General features: G+C 46.1%; 1 protein-coding gene across 12 annotated transcripts in view; it reads left to right on the top strand.

Annotated features, from left to right (window-relative positions):
- Positions 1-17,394, top strand: part of PHKA1 (phosphorylase kinase regulatory subunit alpha 1) — an 828,488-nt gene that overhangs the window by 206,800 nt on the left and 604,294 nt on the right. For all 12 annotated transcript variants that reach the window (XM_063937031.1, XM_063937029.1, XM_063937030.1 and 9 more), the window contains one exon: positions 3,949-4,027. In XM_063937031.1, coding sequence (XP_063793101.1) covers positions 3,949-4,027 — 79 coding nt within the window. The remainder of the gene's footprint in view (positions 1-3,948; positions 4,028-17,394) is intronic.

The raw sequence follows: 17,394 nt of genomic DNA, 5'->3' as shown, positions 1-17,394 counted from the left end.
GCAATTACTTGGAAAGCAGAAGTACTTTTATTCTCGTTTTTTGTCATTAACCACACACTATCTCATTTGTTATTACGGACCATTTACTGACCTATTTCACTAGCCACGCCCAAACTCGTCTGATCTTGAAAGCAAAGCAGTGGCAAGCCTAATCAGTACCTAGATGGGAGACCACTAGGGAATATTGGGTGCAGTAATTGTACAGTCCCTGTTCAACACAAAAAGCAGAAGTGTAGGAGCAGCCTTTGACTCTTACCACTCTTTTCACAGACTTAATTTCAGCATATACCCTTCTGATCTCCAACATATAATAACAGATAGTCTCTTCCTACCACGAGAAATTTTAGAGAAGGTGATGCATAATTCATAACACTTAGATGCAAATGATTGAGTACCACCTTCTCTTTTCACCCTCTGGATATCGACGGATATTCCAGTTTTAATATTTTCACCTCAGGCTTATCATACAGAGTATCTTGTCAACTCTAAATTTTTATTTTTGTATGGGAACCAGAGTTCACATTTTTGCATGTAGAGGTGCTTAATATAAAAAAAAAAAATTCTGTGTATATTTATATATCTTAAATGTTACTAGATTAAAAGTTAAGTTTTGAACGATTTCATCTTTTCAGGCGTGCCCCAACACAGAGTCTTTCTTACCCTCTTGCCTTATACTCGTATGTCCGACTGACTCTGAGAGCACCACCAACTTCAGAGACATAATACCCATTTTAGGGATTATTTTATAAAACTCCTTTATTGTTGATTTCATAGAGGCCATATATAACAGAGCCCATTTTCTTAATATCCACTCTAGTCCTGTGTGGTACCACACAATTCTAAAGTGCATAATTACCATATTATAAGGGGTCTATTTACTAAACCTTGGAGGGAGATAAAGTACCAGCCAATCAGCTCCTAACTGCCATGTCACAGGCTGTGTTTAAAAAATGACAGGAGCTGGTTGGCTGGTACTTTATCTCCATCTAAGGCTTAGTAAAAAGATCCCTAAGTTAAAAGATCCACTACATACTATGTGATAAAGTATAAATTACTGTGTAATATATATTCATTTAGTTAAAATGGTAAAAAATAGCCAAATCACAAAAGAGAAAATAAAGCTAAAACACATTTTTGCACAAGGAAATCACAATTTAAAATAATCCACTTAAAGCAGCGTTTGCCTTGGCCAGTTGCACTTTTGTTCCTAAAATACTTCCAGAACATTTAAAACAAAACCTAGATTAAATAAAAAGAATGATCTGTAGCCTATTTATTATCATGGTTTGGAAAACCTCACATTCTAGTTACTGAACTTATTTTAAAGCACGTACTCTCATAAATCTGTGGGCAGATTATTTTTTTTTTTGTCCTTTTGTATGGTATGCTGTAACATTTATGGCATTGGGTAGGATGTACTAACACTAAAATGAGGTCAAACCTCCAAAAAACTGCGTATTTTTCATAGGTGTGACCGCAATCCCTATAGCTCCTGAAAGCAACATTTATAAGAGCGTGTATCCAAAGTTGCCTATTAAAACCTATGGGCTTCTTAACGCATAAATTCCAAAGAGTGATCCCATAGGATCCCTCCCAGTGTCTGTACAAGTCCTAACAATGCAAAGGACAGTTTTTATTGGAAGAGCTGTCCTTTGCATATATATATTAGGAAATCTACATGCAAATATAAGTTGGAGTCATGTAATCATTGTTAAAATGAATTAAGTCTATTTGTTTGGAAATTACATGTGATTCTGTAAGGGCCCTAAGCATTAATCTTGCTGTAGTCTGTTCCACAAGCTTACTGCTAACAGTGGGTTACTACATTATGAATAATTAGCTGACCTTGTTACCTCTTCTGCCCATTTGGGAAACAATAATAGACCGCCTCTAAATATTGGGGGTTATTAAGGTGCAGTTGCACCTGAGACCATTGGCGCTTAGTGCTGATTTTCGGTACTTTGTGCATGCGCATGACCCATTCTGCCAATGCGTTAACAAGTCCTGCGGCATAGGATGCAGGCTGGCATCAGACTATCTTTGATAGTTTGATGCCATTTTGGGGGCGGGACAGCTTGGAAAAATGGCACATCGTCACCATTTTGGGGGAGGGAAGAGGCCAGGGATTTCTGTTGTAGGACTGAGATTTACTGGCCTCTTCCCAGCCACCCGATGGTGGGTGTTTTGATCCAGTGTTGGATTTTAGGATGCAGCTCAGACCACTAGTGCAGCAGGAGGCATCTGCATGTAATAGATGCCTCCTGCTGCTATTACATACAGTGCTATCATTTCTGTATCCAAGAAGGCAGAAGTGATAGCAAATCCAACTGCACCTTGTTGACCCCCATTGTGTCCTCTGGAGTTGCTGGTTATATTACGCAGTGTGGATAGCAGAGTAGAGAGAAACTGATATCCATGCCACACTATATTGCAGTAACATTACAAGTTTGGAATTGAGTTCAAGATAACCCGTGTAGATAAGCCGTTAGCCTGGCACAGGCTATTTAGTCCATACACAACAATGCAAGGTCATTAATGTAATTACCCACTTTTAGTAGCTCAATCAAAAGTGATAGGTTATGCAGCCAGCCTTGAGCAACAATCTACGCATATAAGCAATTAAAATAACAATTTTCCATTGTTTGTTTTCTCTTAATACTGATTAGAGAGGCCTTACACTATCTCTGTCTGTACTGTATCATCCTTCTCCCATTAAATTACCTATGCCTCCCCGGGATGTAGTTAAAATGCCGTTGGACGGAATTCCAGTGGTCAATATATTGATGCCGAAATCCTGACCGACTGCATTAGGCCGGTTCCAAAATCCTGAAAGAGCTCGGGATCCCAGTGTCAAAATACAGAAGCCTGAAATTGCTAACTTTTTGCGCGGGGGTGGGTGGGAGGTTAGGTTTAGGCATTAGAAGGGGGATTAGGGTGCAGGGACGAAAAGGAGATGGTTAGGTACTGGTCAGGGGGGTTAGGGATAGGCAACAAGCGGGGAAAGGTTAGGTTTAGGCAGCGGGGAAGGTGGGTTTAGGGTTAGGCACCACTGGGGAGGGTTAGGGTAGGGGAGGGTTACGGTACTTTCTGGGGGGCTATCGGGACTCTGGTCGGGATGCAGCTGTTGGTATTCTAACTGCCGGTATCCCATCCATCGCTATATCTCTATATCTCTAGTAAGATAGCTAAGAAAAATACAAAATACATACTTAAATGGTACTAAATTTGCAAATTCTGTTGGATTGCTGCTTTAAGAAACAAAGTTTTGTTCCTGTAACTTGTAGCTTGTGGTGATTTAAAAAAAAAAAGTAGACTCTCAGGGGGCGATTCAGTTGTTTGAGAGAATTAGTACCTGTTTAAAGTGTCCAGGAGCTAATTCAGTTGTTTTGGGCGACCAGTACAGAGGCTGCACATTTTGCGGGAATCCGCTTAAAGTAGTACTTTGGGACTGGACACAAATGCCGGGTGTGCTGTAACTACAGCATGCCTGGCACTTAGCATTGGAAAATCTGCTTGATAAGGTAATCCTGTGCATTAGTGCGTGAGAATTCTACCATCGTGACCAGCACGGGGCTTATCTTGCAATCACTTGAATAATCTCCTAAACACTTTTGACGGGACATAATTCTCTCAAAAATTCAATTGCCCCCTCAAAGTTCCCTTTGAGAACCAAAAAAGCGTGTGTGTGTGTTACTGTTATTAATGTTCCAAAGCGCATCTACTCACTACTGTTCATCTTATTTCATGTGACTGTAGTCACCATGGTAATCGCACACTTTACAAACTTGTAATAATTAGTGGCATTTTGAGTTTATTTATTTTTTGTAAAATAAGAAAAAAAAACATGTTTTAGATTGTACTTTGTACAGTGGCTGAAAACTGTTGTTATAGCTCTCTTTTATCTGGTTCTCACCCTGTCCTCTATCTACTGTATATTCCCGCTCTCAGGGTTTCCTAGCTCCTGGAGAGATAGATCCTCTCAACAGAAGATTTGCGACTGTCCCCAAACCAGATGTGGTTGTTCAAGGTCAGTGAGTCAAGACCGGTCACTGATGATGCACATTTAGTCAGGTATTTGCAGAGGTCCCAGGCTGAGATTTTGCACCAAGTTCTGCAGATACACCACTGACATTCACACTTTAATACAGTTTCTGCTCATTAAAAATTAAATACTAGAGACTCCTACACAGAATGAAATCAGAACTTTTAGCAGAGAATGTATTAACCACAGGTCAATAAACTGCAATGGAAACCAAAATGTGCACATGCTTTATGATCCCATAAGTTGCCTTGCCTTTATATGCAGTTTTTAGTTTGCAGACTGTTTTTATGGGCTATAGTCACCTGGGGTTTGGAAACATACCATGTGTCAATTATTTCAGTTTTTGTTAACAAAATGTTCTCTCAGGAGCTGACTTGGGGTGCCTTCTCCTTTGCTGCCCTTTTTTTTTTTTTTTGTAATTGGAATGTCTCCAGTAGTACCTGGAACATCCCTGGGTCACTGGAGCACAGCCCCTCTGTTCAGGTACTTTCAAATCCTGTATCTCGCATGGTTATTTGATTACACTATTGTGAGTTCCCATCAGATAGTGGATTTAAATGCCATATCTAATGCATTGGATGCACTCCCAGTCCCTAGGTGGAGACTTGAATTTGGGGAGTGGAAGGCAGTAGTGAAAAAGGACAGATGTAAGCTGCTCTTTAGAATGAGGCATGGGCTGGTAGAATAAAATTGTACACTTTTTAGTTTAAAACATATAACGGTCAACTAAAGTTTATTTAAAATTTCCCCAAATGCAGGTTTAAATGTTATTTTATGGATAATGTAAGTTGAAAAAAACATTATTTCCTTTTCATCCACTAGGGGTCACTGGAGAACTCTTGAGATATGGACGGGGTGATAGCAGGGATAGGCACATTTAAATATTTAAATGTGTAACCTTCATTCCCCTCCATACTACCAAGATGTCTCAGTGTTTTTTTGTGCCTCCACAGGGATAGCACGTTCTGGACTGAACTCCAGGCTTTTTTTTTTTTTTTTTTTTTTAACCACAGCCCTTCCCAGCTTATTAAGAAACTTGGGTCTGAGTCTGAGTGTTCTGTTGCAGGCAGCAAAGGCTTGTTGGCGCTTGGAAAGAAGCACCGCCATAAACCTTCATTAGCATAAGCTGATTCCAGCCTTGGCTGAGGGAGCAGGACAGAGCTTGGAGAGAAGCCCTGTCGGTGCTCCAGACCCCAGAGTGGGTGATCAGTGCTCTGTGTGTCAGTGTTACTGGGTTGTCTATAGCGGCGGTCAGCTCATGCTGCTGCTGCTCCAGAGGTGGGGAAGTTTTTAACTGTGAAGTCGCTCCCCACATGGCGCTATCACCGCTGCTTCAGTAAGCGGTTGGTCAGCTCACGCTGTTGCCACTCCGGATGTGTGGGGAGGTTCTTATTTGTGAGGCTAAGTCACCCATCTCTACCGCTCCACACATATGGAGGGGAATGGCGCTATCACTGCTGCCGTTTGTCCCCGCTTACCAAATCCCCATCATGGTCAGCTCACATATAGCTGCCGGGCTGTGGGCGGTGGGGAGACATTCACTAGTGAGACTTCTGGTGCTCACGGTTCACAGGTGATGATTCACTGCCCGGCTCCTGCCACTGCTCCCCAGATCGGCCAACGCTGCTGGCACCCATCCCCTGATCCTTACTCTACCAGCGATGAGGGGAGGAAATAGCAGTCCCACTGTCTCATTGCCCAGTTGGCTAAGGCTGCGTGATTTCCCTCACAAGCCATGGCTATAAGGAGCAAAGTAGGCTATTAAGCCTATGCTGTGGAGTGCCTTCTGTATGACATTTATTTAGTCCTGTTTGCAACTACAGTATATATTGTTTAAAAAAAAAAAAAAAACACATGGTGAGACACCATCTTATACTGACTTCCTGCTTCTTCCAGCAGGAATTTTGGTGCAGTCCTACAACATTCGGCCACTGGAGGGGCAGGGGTGTTAGTAGGGTTTTTAGTGAAACACAGACTTAGGGGTAAATTTACTAAGATTCGTGTTTTCCCGTTTGAGGTCAAAGTTCAATCACGAATGACATCGAAAGTGTAAATATGCAACTTTTTGAATTGATTACGACTAATTTACTAAGCTGCCGTATTCTGCATTTTCGGGTTTTCCGATGTCGATGTAATTCGTTTTTTTAGGCAGTGTTTTACGTGAGTGACTTGTAAAACACTGCCGACTTTAATACAATGAATCTCGGCCGGATCTGAGAGATCCGTGCTGGGCTTCATTGTGCACTTTGTTAAACAAAAAAATAAAGTTTAAATGTAAAAAAAAAATTGCGTGGGGTCCCCCCTCCTAAGGTAAACTAGCCTCGGGCTCTTTGAGCCGATCCTGGTTGCAGAAATATGGGGAAAAAATGGACAGGGGTTCCCCCATATTTAAGCAACCAGCATCGGGCTCTGCGCCTGGTCCTGGTTCCAAAAATACGGGGGACAAAAAGAGTAGGGGTCCCCCGTATTTTTAAAACCAGCACCGGGCTCCACTAGCTGGACAGATAATGCCACAGCCGGGGGTCACTTTTATACAGTGCCTTGCGGCCGTGGCATCAAATATCCAACTAGTCACCCCTGGCCGGGGTACCCTGGGGGAGTGGGGACCCCTTCAATCAAGGGGTCCCCCCCCCAGCCACCCAAGGGCCAGGGGTGAAGCCCGAGGCTGTCCCCCCCATCCAATAGGCTGCGGTTGGGGGGCTGATAGCCTTTGTGAAAAGTGATTGATATTGTTTTTAGTAGCAGTACTACAAGGCCCAGCAAGCCTCCCCCGCAAGCTGGTACTTGGAGAACCACAAGTACCAGCATGTGGCAGAAAAACGGCCCCGCTGGTACCTGTAGTACTACTACTAAAAAAAATACCCCAATAAAGACAACACACACACACCTTGAAAGTATAACTTTAATACATCCATCCACACCTCCATATACACATACTTACCTTATGTTCCCACGCAGGTCAGTCCTCTTCTCCAGTAGAATCCAGGGTGTACCTGTAGAAAAAATTATACTCACATAATCCGGTGTTTTCGGCTCCTCGATAAATCCTTTTGTAATCCACGTACTTGAGAAAATAAAAAAACGGATACCCGACCACGAACTGAAAGGGGACCCATGTTTTCACATGGGACCCCTTTCCCCGAATGCCAGAAACCCACTCTGACTGATGTCTAAGTGGGTTTCTTCAGCCAATCAGGGAGCGCCACGTTGTAGCACCCTCCTGATCGGCTGTGTGCTCCTGTACTGTCTGACAGGCGGCACACGGCAGTGTTACAATGTAGCGCCTATGCGCTCCATTGTAACCAATGGTGGGAACTTTCAGGTCAGCGGTTGACCGAAAGTGACCTCACCGCTGACCTGAAAGTTCCCACCATTGGTTACAATGGAGCGCATAGTCCGTAGTGGATGCTGGGGACTCCGTAAGGACCATGGGGATAGACTGGCTCCACAGGAGACATGGGCACTTTAAGAAAGAATTTAGGTTCTGGTGTGCACTGGCTCCTCCCTCTATGCCCCTCCTCCAGACCTCAGTTAGAGAAACTGTGCCCAGAAGAGCTGACAGTACAAGGATAGGATTTTGGTAATCCAGGGCAAGATTCATACCAGCCACACCAATCACACCGTATAACATGTGATAACAACCAGTTAACAGTATGACAAATAACAGAGCATCAGGTCCAACCCTGATGCAACCATAACTTAACCCTTATCGAAGCAATAACTATATACAAGTATTGCAGAAGAAGTCCGCACTTGGGACGGGCGCCCAGCATCCACTACGGACTACGAGAAATAGATTTAACGGTAAGTAAAATCTTATTTTCTCTAACGTCCTAGTGGATGCTGGGGACTCCGTAAGGACCATGGGGATTATACCAAAGCTCCCAAACGGGCGGGAGAGTGCGGATGAGACTGCAGCACCGATTGAGCAAACACAAGGTCCTCCTCAGCCAGGGTATCAAACTTGTAGAACTTTGCAAAAGTGTTTGAACCTGACCAAGTAGCCGCTCGGCAAAGCTGCAATGCCGAGACCCCTCGGGAAGCCGCCAAAGAAGAGCCCACCTTCCTAGTGGAATGGGCCTTAACTGATTTTGGCAGCGGCAATCCAGCCGCAGAATGAGCCTGCTGAATCGTGTTACAGATCCAGCGAGCAATAGTTTGCTTTGAAGCAGGAGCACCAAGCTTGTTGGAAGCATACAGGATAAACAAAGACTCTGTTTTCCTGACCCTAGCCGTTCTGGCTACATAAACCTTCAAAGCCCTGACCACATCAAGTAACTCTGAATCCTCCAAGTCAGTAGTAGCCACAGGCACCACAATAGGTTGGTTCATATGAAAGGATGAAACCACTTTTGGCATGGAACCACTATCCGCATGGAAAACCAGATAGGGGCTTTTATGTGACAAAGCTGCCAACTCTGACACACGCCTAGCCGAAGCCAAGGCTAATAGCATGACCACCTTCCACGTGAGATATTTTAACTCCACCGTTTTAAGTGGTTCAAACCAGTGTGATGGAATCCCTGCGGTCAGCACCGCATCGGCGGTTTGCAGTACAGCAAACCCATTATCGATTTCAGGCACTACCATTTCTCCGGCATGTTATCCACAGGATAACAATGGGATATGATGGAGCGACAGCGGATTCGCACCAAACGATAAAAGCTTTCCAGCCTCCCAGGATGCAACGGGCCCGTCCATATATCCCGCCCCCTGGCTCAGACAAATCAGTTTTTTGTTTTGTGCGGCAGGAGCCGGACCATGGTCAGAGGGCTGCTGTTTTATTAGCAGCCCAAGCTTTCTTATTTTATTTTTATAGTCTTACGGTTTTTTTGAATGATCTTTTCAAACAGCGTCTTATACGCAGCAACTCTCCTTCGCAACAACGCTTACCCACGAGTACAGTGCTGTTTCGGCGGGCGTCGGTGGCGGATTTACTAGCAGGTCCATCTGAGGTTACCAGGCTGTGGCCGGAGCACGGAGGGAAGGTAAGGCATCGATTCCCCTTAGTAGATGGAATGTGGACGCAGCCGCACTGTTTTGGGAGGAGACTACCAAACAGAAGCTGACGTGCCGCCGCCACGGGTGCTCCAGCGCTAGGCCTTAAGGATTATAAGGCACCAGGAATAGCGTAAGGCTGCGATCCCTAGGGTTGATGTCAGCAGTGGGTAATCAGACGCTCTCCTATTCGCTCCTCACCCCCGGTTCATGACCAGTTTCCGCCGAGTCTCCCGCCATGAACAGATTCCTCGCTTCCGTCTCAGAAGCTACCAGAGGGGACTTGGTCGCAGCATAGGCTGCTGCGTCAGTGTTCACTAAGCGCTACCACGAGAGATCCGGTCGCATCATAGGCGGCTGTGTGATCACTGCGTCTGTGTTCACTGAACGTTACCAAAAGATCGGTGCGTCTGTGTTCACTGAGCAGCTGTGTCTGCTATAGGTTCCTGTAGCAGCCGTGTACACTACTAGCGTCTGGATCCACTCAACGTTTGCTAACGTATTGCTCAATCACTGGAAGCGAGGTGAGTCTCCCTGTATCCCACGCTACTGAGTATGGGCTATACAGCACTAAATTTCTATCTACTTTGTCATGTACGAATAGTTAAGTTAAATGCCTATTGCATATGAGTCTGTGTACATTTACTGTGGTTTTCTTCGCATTGCGTCTGAATACGTTAGATCTGTTTATACAGAATTCAGTAAATGTTCGCCTACATACTTTAAAAAGTGTTTGTAGTTGATGATATGCTCATGTGACTAATATATAACATGTGACTGACTGCTAGTGTGATTGCTGACATTAATATATGTTTGTCAGTTATTTTCTTCTGGTCCTCAATGCTGGTGCATGGGTAGGGTCAGATTGATACCACGTTAAAAGGTTAAAGTGATTACAGTCACAAATTGTGTAGTACACTGTGAAAGTGCAGATTATTTATCATGTCTAAGAGCGGCAAAGGTGACGAAGGTACTCTTACAGCAACACTCATATCATGTTTTTCTTGTAAAACTGTATTACCCTCTCAGGATGTGGTTCAGGATAGTTTATGTGCAAATTGTTTTGCTTTCCAGCATAACACAAGGCAGATCCCTGTACACCATCAGGTACAGATAGATCCACCTTGGGCTATGTTTGCACAGATTTTGTCCAGTATAGCTGAACGGATAATTCCTACAGCTTCAGTCCCAAGTATAGGGTACCCCTACAGCTCCCTACCTACGGTATATCATTTACCCCAACGGCTTCTCAAATGAAACAAGCTGATAAACCGATGGTAAGTAAATCTTCACCTTCACAGGCTACACATGATGATTCATCGGAATGATAAAAGCTCTATTTACTCTACTTCAATATACAAAGAGGAGGAAGAAGCCCTCAGCTCAGTGGATATAGCTGAATTAATTAGAGAGAATGAAGGTCATTCTATCCTTAGAAGATTCAACAGAGCTTGTGTTAAAAACAAAGGCACCTGTATTTAAACGTGTCAAGACTGAGTTTCCAGGGTTAGACCAGCTAACGGAAATTATGGAAGAGGTTTGGGCAACACCCAACAAAAAATAAATAATTCCCAAAAAATGGGATTCTAATTATCCTTTTCCAGCCGGGGACTGTTTAAAAAGGGAGGTAGCTCCTAAAGTAGGTACGCCATCAACATCTTTAAATGATGTCACAGATAGGAGAGTGGATGGTTTTCTAAAAAAACATATTTCTGCTGCGGGGTACACTGGGCTCCACAAAGATTCACATCGGGGTGTAGAGTAGGATCTTGATCTGAGGCATCAACAGGCTCAAAGCTTTTGACTGTTCCCAAGATGCTCAGCACCGCCTCCTCTATAACCCCGCCTGCATGCACAGGGAGCTCAGTTTGTAAGTTGGTGCCATGCAGTATGCAGGCACTTAACAGGGGGCTGCCTCAGGCAGCCTATTCAGAGCTTCATTTTTAAAGAACAGGAGAAGATTCACCGCTGTTTCTAGTCCCGAAACCAAACTGGTCCTCGCGTCCCATTCTCAATCTGAAGTCCTTGAACAAGCATGTGTGGATCTCTAAGTTTCGTATGGAAACTCTGCACTCTATTGTTCTGGCATGGAGCCTGGGGACTATATGGTCTCCCTGGACATACAGGATGCCTACCTACATATTCCTATTGCGGTATCTCATTAGCAGTACCTGAGGTTTGCGGTGGGCTACCTTCCTTACCAATTTCGGGCATTACCCTTTGGTTTGACAACGGCTCCCCGACTTTTCACCAAAGTTATGGCGGTCATGACGGCTACAATCCGCCGTCAAGGGGTCAGGATCCTACCGTACTTGGACGATTTGTTGATCCTGGCAAATTCCCCAGAACTACTCCTGTGTCATCTCGATCTGACGGTCCAGTGCAGGAAAGCCCACGGGTGGCTGATCAACTGGACGAAATCCTCCCTGGTTCCTGCTCGGAGCATGTTACATCTGGGAGCGTTATTGGACACTCACAACCAACGGTTGTTCCTGTCTCAGGAGAAAGTCCTGAAGCTTCAGGACAGGATTTGATGCTTCCTATCTCGTCTGCAAGTGTCTATACATTTGGCCATGCAAGTGCTGGGTCTCATGGTGTCGGCTTTCGACATGGTGGAGTCTGCTCAGTTCCACTCTCGCCCACTGCAGAAGTTAATTCTGACCTAGTGGGACGGCCTGCCTCACCGGATCAGATCTCACATCATCTCATTGTCTCCGGAGATCCACCTGTCACTGAGCTGGTGGCTTCAGGACCAACAGCTGAGCAGGGGCCGTCCCTTTTGGATATCCGACTGGGTCCTTCTGACAACGGATGCCAGTCTGAGAGGGTTGGGTGCGGCGTTGGAACAACACTCTCTTCGGAGTCGGTGGACCGAGGAGTAGTCTCTGCTCCCGATCAATATTCTGGAACTGCGGGAAGTGTTCAATGCGTTGACAATGGCCCAGCATCTCATACAGAACAGACCTGTTCAAGTACAGTCTGACAGCGCCACCACAGTGGCGTACATAAATCATCAAGGCGGCACTCGAAGCCGCATGGCAGTGAGGTAAGTATCACGGATTCTCCAATGGGCAGAGCGCCATTTCCCGGCAATATCTGCAGTGTTCATTCCGGGCGTCCTGAACTGGGAAGCGGACTATCTCAGTCGTCAGGACGTACACACAGGAGAATGGAGCCTCCATCTGGAGGTGTTTCAACTTCTTGTGGACACGTGGGGCTTTCCAGATGTGGATCTGATGGCGTCTTGACACAATCACAAGGTTCCGGTCTTCGGAGCAAGGACAAGGGTTCCTCAAGCTGCGTTCTTGGACGCTCTGGCAATTCCATGGAACTTTCAGCTACCGTACGTGTTCCCTCCAGTGTCACTCCTGCCCAGAGTAATACGGAAGTTCAAGCAAGAAGGAGGAAACCTGCTTCTGGTCGCTCCAGCGTGGCCCATGTGGCACTGGTTCTCCGATCTACTGGGTCTCTCGTGGGATCGACCCCTTCTACTTCCACAACGACCAGACCTCATCGTTCAGGGCCCTTGTGTTTACCAGGATTTGGCCCGTCTGGCTTTGACGGCATGGCCCTTGAGGCTTCTGTCCTGAGGGCCAAAGGTTTTTCTGAGGTGGTCGTTCAAACTATGTTGAAGGCCCGTAAGCCGGATTCTGCTCGGATCTACCATAGGGTCTGGAATGCTTACTTTCCTTGGTGTGCGTCTCACAATCATGAAGTTTTTTAGTTTAGTACGGCCAAACTATTGGCCTTTCTACAACAGGGCCTAGACTTAGGCCTGCGTCTGGCCTCCCTCAAGGTGTACATCTCGGCCTTGTTTGTTTGGTTTCAGACAAAAATTGCTACCCTACCTTATGTCCATACATTCACTCAGGGTGTGTTGCAGATTCAGCCTCCTTTTGTGCCACCTGTGGCCCCTTGGGACTTGTCGGTTGTTTTGGAGGCCTTGCAAGTGTCTCCGTTTGAGCCTCCTTCCTCTGCTGACCTTAAGTGGCTTTCCCTTAAAGTCCTATTCTTGCTGGCGATTGCTTCCGCTAGAAGGGTCTTGGACTTGGGTGCCTTATCCCGTTAGTCTTCCTATTTGATTTTTCACCGTGACCGGGCGGTTCTTAGAACGCGGCCAGGTTATTTACCGAAGGTGGTGTCTTCCTTCCACCTTAACAAGGAGATTGTGGTTCCGGCCCTTAATTCTCCTGAGTTGTCTTCCAAGGAGCAGTCTTTGGATTTGGTACGGGCTCTCCGTATCTATGTGAAGAGAACTGCCTCCGTTAGGAAATTTGATTCTCTTTTTGTATTGTTTGGTGGTCAAAAACGTGGCTGGCCTGCTTCCAAGCAGTCCCTGGCCAGATGGTTTAGAATGGTGATTGCACATGCTTATGTACAGGCTGGTTGTCCGGCTCCTGCTACCATTAAGGCCCATTCTACTCGGTCAGTTGGACCTCCTTGGGCGGCGCACCGTGGTGCGTCCCTTGAACAATTGTGCAAGGCGGCGACGTGGTCTTCAGGGAACATGTTCTTAATGTTCTATGCCTTTGATACCGCCACTTCCCAGGATGCTTCCTTTGGACGCTGGGTTCTTGTGCCCGCTACAGTGCGTCCCCTCCCATAAGGAACTGCTTTAGGACATCCCCAATGTTATTCCTTGTGGAGCCCAGTGTACCCCGCAGCAGAAATCGCGATTTATGGTAAGAACTTACCGTTGTTAAATCTCTTTCTGCGAGGTACACTGGGCTCCACAAGGCACCCACCCTGACGCACTTAGCTTCTTTGGGTTGGTATTAGCATAGCCGCTGACACCCTCTCCTGTGGTGAGTGTGTGGTGTACTTGGCTACGAGCGGTTGTCGTCTCGGATACCTGCTACTGCATTGGGCTGGTTGACGAAACTGAGCTCCCTGTGCATGGAGGCGGGGTTATAGAGGATGCGGCGCTGAGCATCTTGGGAACAGTCAAAAGCTTTGAGCCTGTTGTTGCCTCGAATCAAGATCCTACTCTACACCCCGATGTGAATCCTTATGGAGCCCAGTGTACTTTGCAGAAATAGATTTAACAACAGTAAGTTCTTACCATAAATCTCGTTTTTCCCTGTCTGGAGCAGTCATAAGGCCAGCTATGGCTTCAGCTTGAATAGCAAAGGCAGTGGCTGCCTGGGCGAGTTCATTGGAAGGTGACTTTTCATCAGCTTCTAGAGAGCAAAAATCGTATATAGCCCATATTAAACAAGCAGCAGTATTCTTGGAAGAAGCTGCATTAGATATGGGTACGATTGCTTCTAGGGCATCAGCCTCAACGATAGCTGCTCGCAGAGCAGTTTGGTAACGTACATGGAAAGATGATTCAGAATCCAAGAAAGTTTTGGAATCTTTGCCTTTTTCGGGAAACATGCTGTTTTGTAAAGAATTGACAGATCTTCTGGAGTCAGAAGCAGACTCCAAGAAGGTCAAGTTTCCTTCCACATATAACCCCAAACCTAGGGGTCCGAGCTTCCGTCCTTTTCTGTCTCAAGGAAAACCATAGGGAAAAAGTGATCGTGAACAGCCCCAATACAATAAGTTTGGTAAGCCAAAAAAGCATTGGGCTACCAGAGGGCTGGCTTTCAAACCAGATAATAAGCCATCAGCCTGATGGTGCGTTACTCTACCTGGGGGATCCCAGGGTGGGGGCTGACTTCTTCAGTTAGCACACATCTGGCAACAATCTACAACAGATGCCTGGGTGCAAGAAGCGGTATCTCTAGGTTATGTTTTCCCCTTCAAGAAGCATCCTCCTCGAAGGTTCTCCTGCACCAGCCCATCTCGGGTTGAGACAAAGGCCAGGGCTTTGCAAGAAGAAGTTCAGAAATTGCTTCAGTCGGGCGTAGTCATTCCAGTACCCCCGGCACAACGGGGGCAGGGTTTTTACTACAACCTATTTTTGGTCCAGATGCCAAATGGGTTATTTCGGCCCATTCTCAATCTCAAAATGCTAAACAAATATATTTGGGTGTCGAAGTTCCACATGGAGACATTACGCTCCATAGTTTTGGCCATGGAGCCAGGGGATTATATGGTATCCCTGGATATTCAGGATGCTTACCTACATGTTCCTATAGCACTGTCCCATCAATGTTATCTCAGGTTTGCTATCCTCCAGCAGCATTTTCAGTTCCAGGCCCTTCCCTTTGGGTTAGCCACAGCCCCAAGAGTATTTACAAAGATTATGTTGGTTATGGCAGCTTATCTCCGCAATCGGGGGATAAGAATTTTTCCATACCTTGACGACCTTTTAATCGTGGCACAATCGAAGGAATTGCTCCTGTGCCATCTCCAACAGACAATAACATGTAGAGGCACGGTTGGCTCATAAATTGGGCAAAGTCGTCTGTGGTGCCGTCACAACGGATGACTCACTTGGGGGCTTTACTGGATTCAGGTCTGCAGAAAGTATTTTTACCACAGAACAAGATATCCAAGGTACAGTCAAAGATTCAGGACTTGTTACACAGTCAGAGGGTATCCATTCATGCAGCCATGCGAGTGATGGGGTTGATGGTGTCGTCATTTGACATGGTGGAGTACGCACAATTCCACTCGAGATCTCTGCAGCGTCTGATTCTGGTCAGATGGAATGGAGTACATCAGACAATAAATAGACGATGGTACTTCAGTAAAGGTAAGAAAGTAATTAGCCTGGTGGCTACAGACATCCCATCTAGACAAAGGGAGACCCTTTTGGATTTCAGATTGGGAGATCCTGACAACAGATGCCAGTCTTCAGGGCTGGGGAGCAGTGTCCGGAAAACTATGCATTTTGGGACAATGGATAAGAGAAGAAAGGTGCCTGCCAATAAACTTATTAGAACTTCTGGCCATATTCATGAAACTGAATCAGGCAAAAGACATTCTTCAGGGAAAACCAGTGCAGATCCGCTCGGACAATGCAACGGCAGTAGCGTACCTCAACTATCAGGGAGGAACTCGCAGCCAAAAAGCAATGAAGGATGGAAGTCACATACTAAGGTGGGCAGAACTCCATGTTCCAGCCTTGTCCACAGTATTCGTTTCGGGAGTTCTAAACCGGGAAGCGGACTTTCTCAGTCGACACACCATTCAAGCAAGCGAATGGGCTCTACACCCGGAGGTCTTTCAGACTCTAGTAGACAAATGGGGGTTGCCAGAGATAGATCTCATGGCATCCCGTCTGAACAATAAAGTGCCCACATACGGGTCAACAACAAAGGATCCCGGAGCGGTCTTTGTGGACGCCTTGTCGGTTAAATGGGACTTTCATCTAGCTTATCTGTTTCCTTCGATTACCCTGTTACCCAGGGTGGTGAGGAAAATAAAGCAAGTAAAGGGTGCCGTGATTCTAATAGCTCCGGCTTGGCCCAGAAGGCATTGGTACACAGATTTGCGGAGAATGTCGATGGATGTTCCACTTCTGCTCCCTCAACGTCCAGATCTACTGATGCAGGGTCCCTGTTATCACAGACATCTGGATCGACTGTCTTTGACGGCGTGGCTCTTGAAACCTCTATCCTAAAGTCAAGAGGATTCTCTAAACAATGTTTAGAGCAAGGAAACTTTCCTCAGCCCGTATTTATCACCGAATATGGCTGGCCTATATTCATTGGTGCAGTGAAGGAGGTATGGACCCGAAATCTTTTACAGTTTCCAGAGTCCTAGCATTCCTTCAGGCAGGAATGGATAAAGGTTTGAAGGTAGCTTCCTTGAGAGTGCAGGTATTGGCATTGACTGGTTCCAAAAGAAAATTGCCAATTTACAGTATGTGCTCACTTTTTTCCAGGGAATGCTACAGCACCGTGGGACTTAGGTGTAGTCCTGAAAGCTCTTCAAGTTGCCCCATTTGAACTACTTAATAAGGTGGATCTTAAATGGTTGAAAGCAAAAGTACTCTTTCTACTGGATATGGCATCAGCTAGAAGAGTATCAGATTTAGGAGCGCTGTCATGTCGTTCTCCATTTCTGTTACGTCCTAGAGGATGCTGGGGTCCTCATTAGTACCATGGGGTATGGACGGGTCCACCAGGAGCCATTAGCACTTTAAGAGTTTGAGAGTGTGGGCTGGCTTCTCCCTCTGCCCCTCCTACCAGACTCGGTTTAGAAAGTGTGCCCGGAGGAGCCGGTCACCACTCTGGGAGCTCTCCTGAGCTTTTCTGGTAAAGTTTTATTTTAGAGTTTGTTTTTACAGGAGTCTGTTGGCAACAGCCTGCCTGCAGCGAGGGACTAAGGGAAAGAGCAGTGTCCGCCCTGCGGGGTCTGAGCCACTGACTCCGCTGACTGGACACTGAGCTCCAGATGGGTCTGATTGGTCTCCACCACAGGGGAACCGCTCGCCCCAGCAGCATGCCGCCGCCCCC

The sequence above is a fragment of the Pseudophryne corroboree genome, chromosome 8 (assembly GCF_028390025.1).
Source record: "Pseudophryne corroboree isolate aPseCor3 chromosome 8, aPseCor3.hap2, whole genome shotgun sequence".
Classification (NCBI taxonomy): domain Eukaryota; kingdom Metazoa; phylum Chordata; class Amphibia; order Anura; family Myobatrachidae; genus Pseudophryne; species Pseudophryne corroboree.
The sequence above is the reverse complement of the archived record's forward strand: the minus strand, read 5'-3'. Positions and strand labels throughout refer to the sequence as shown.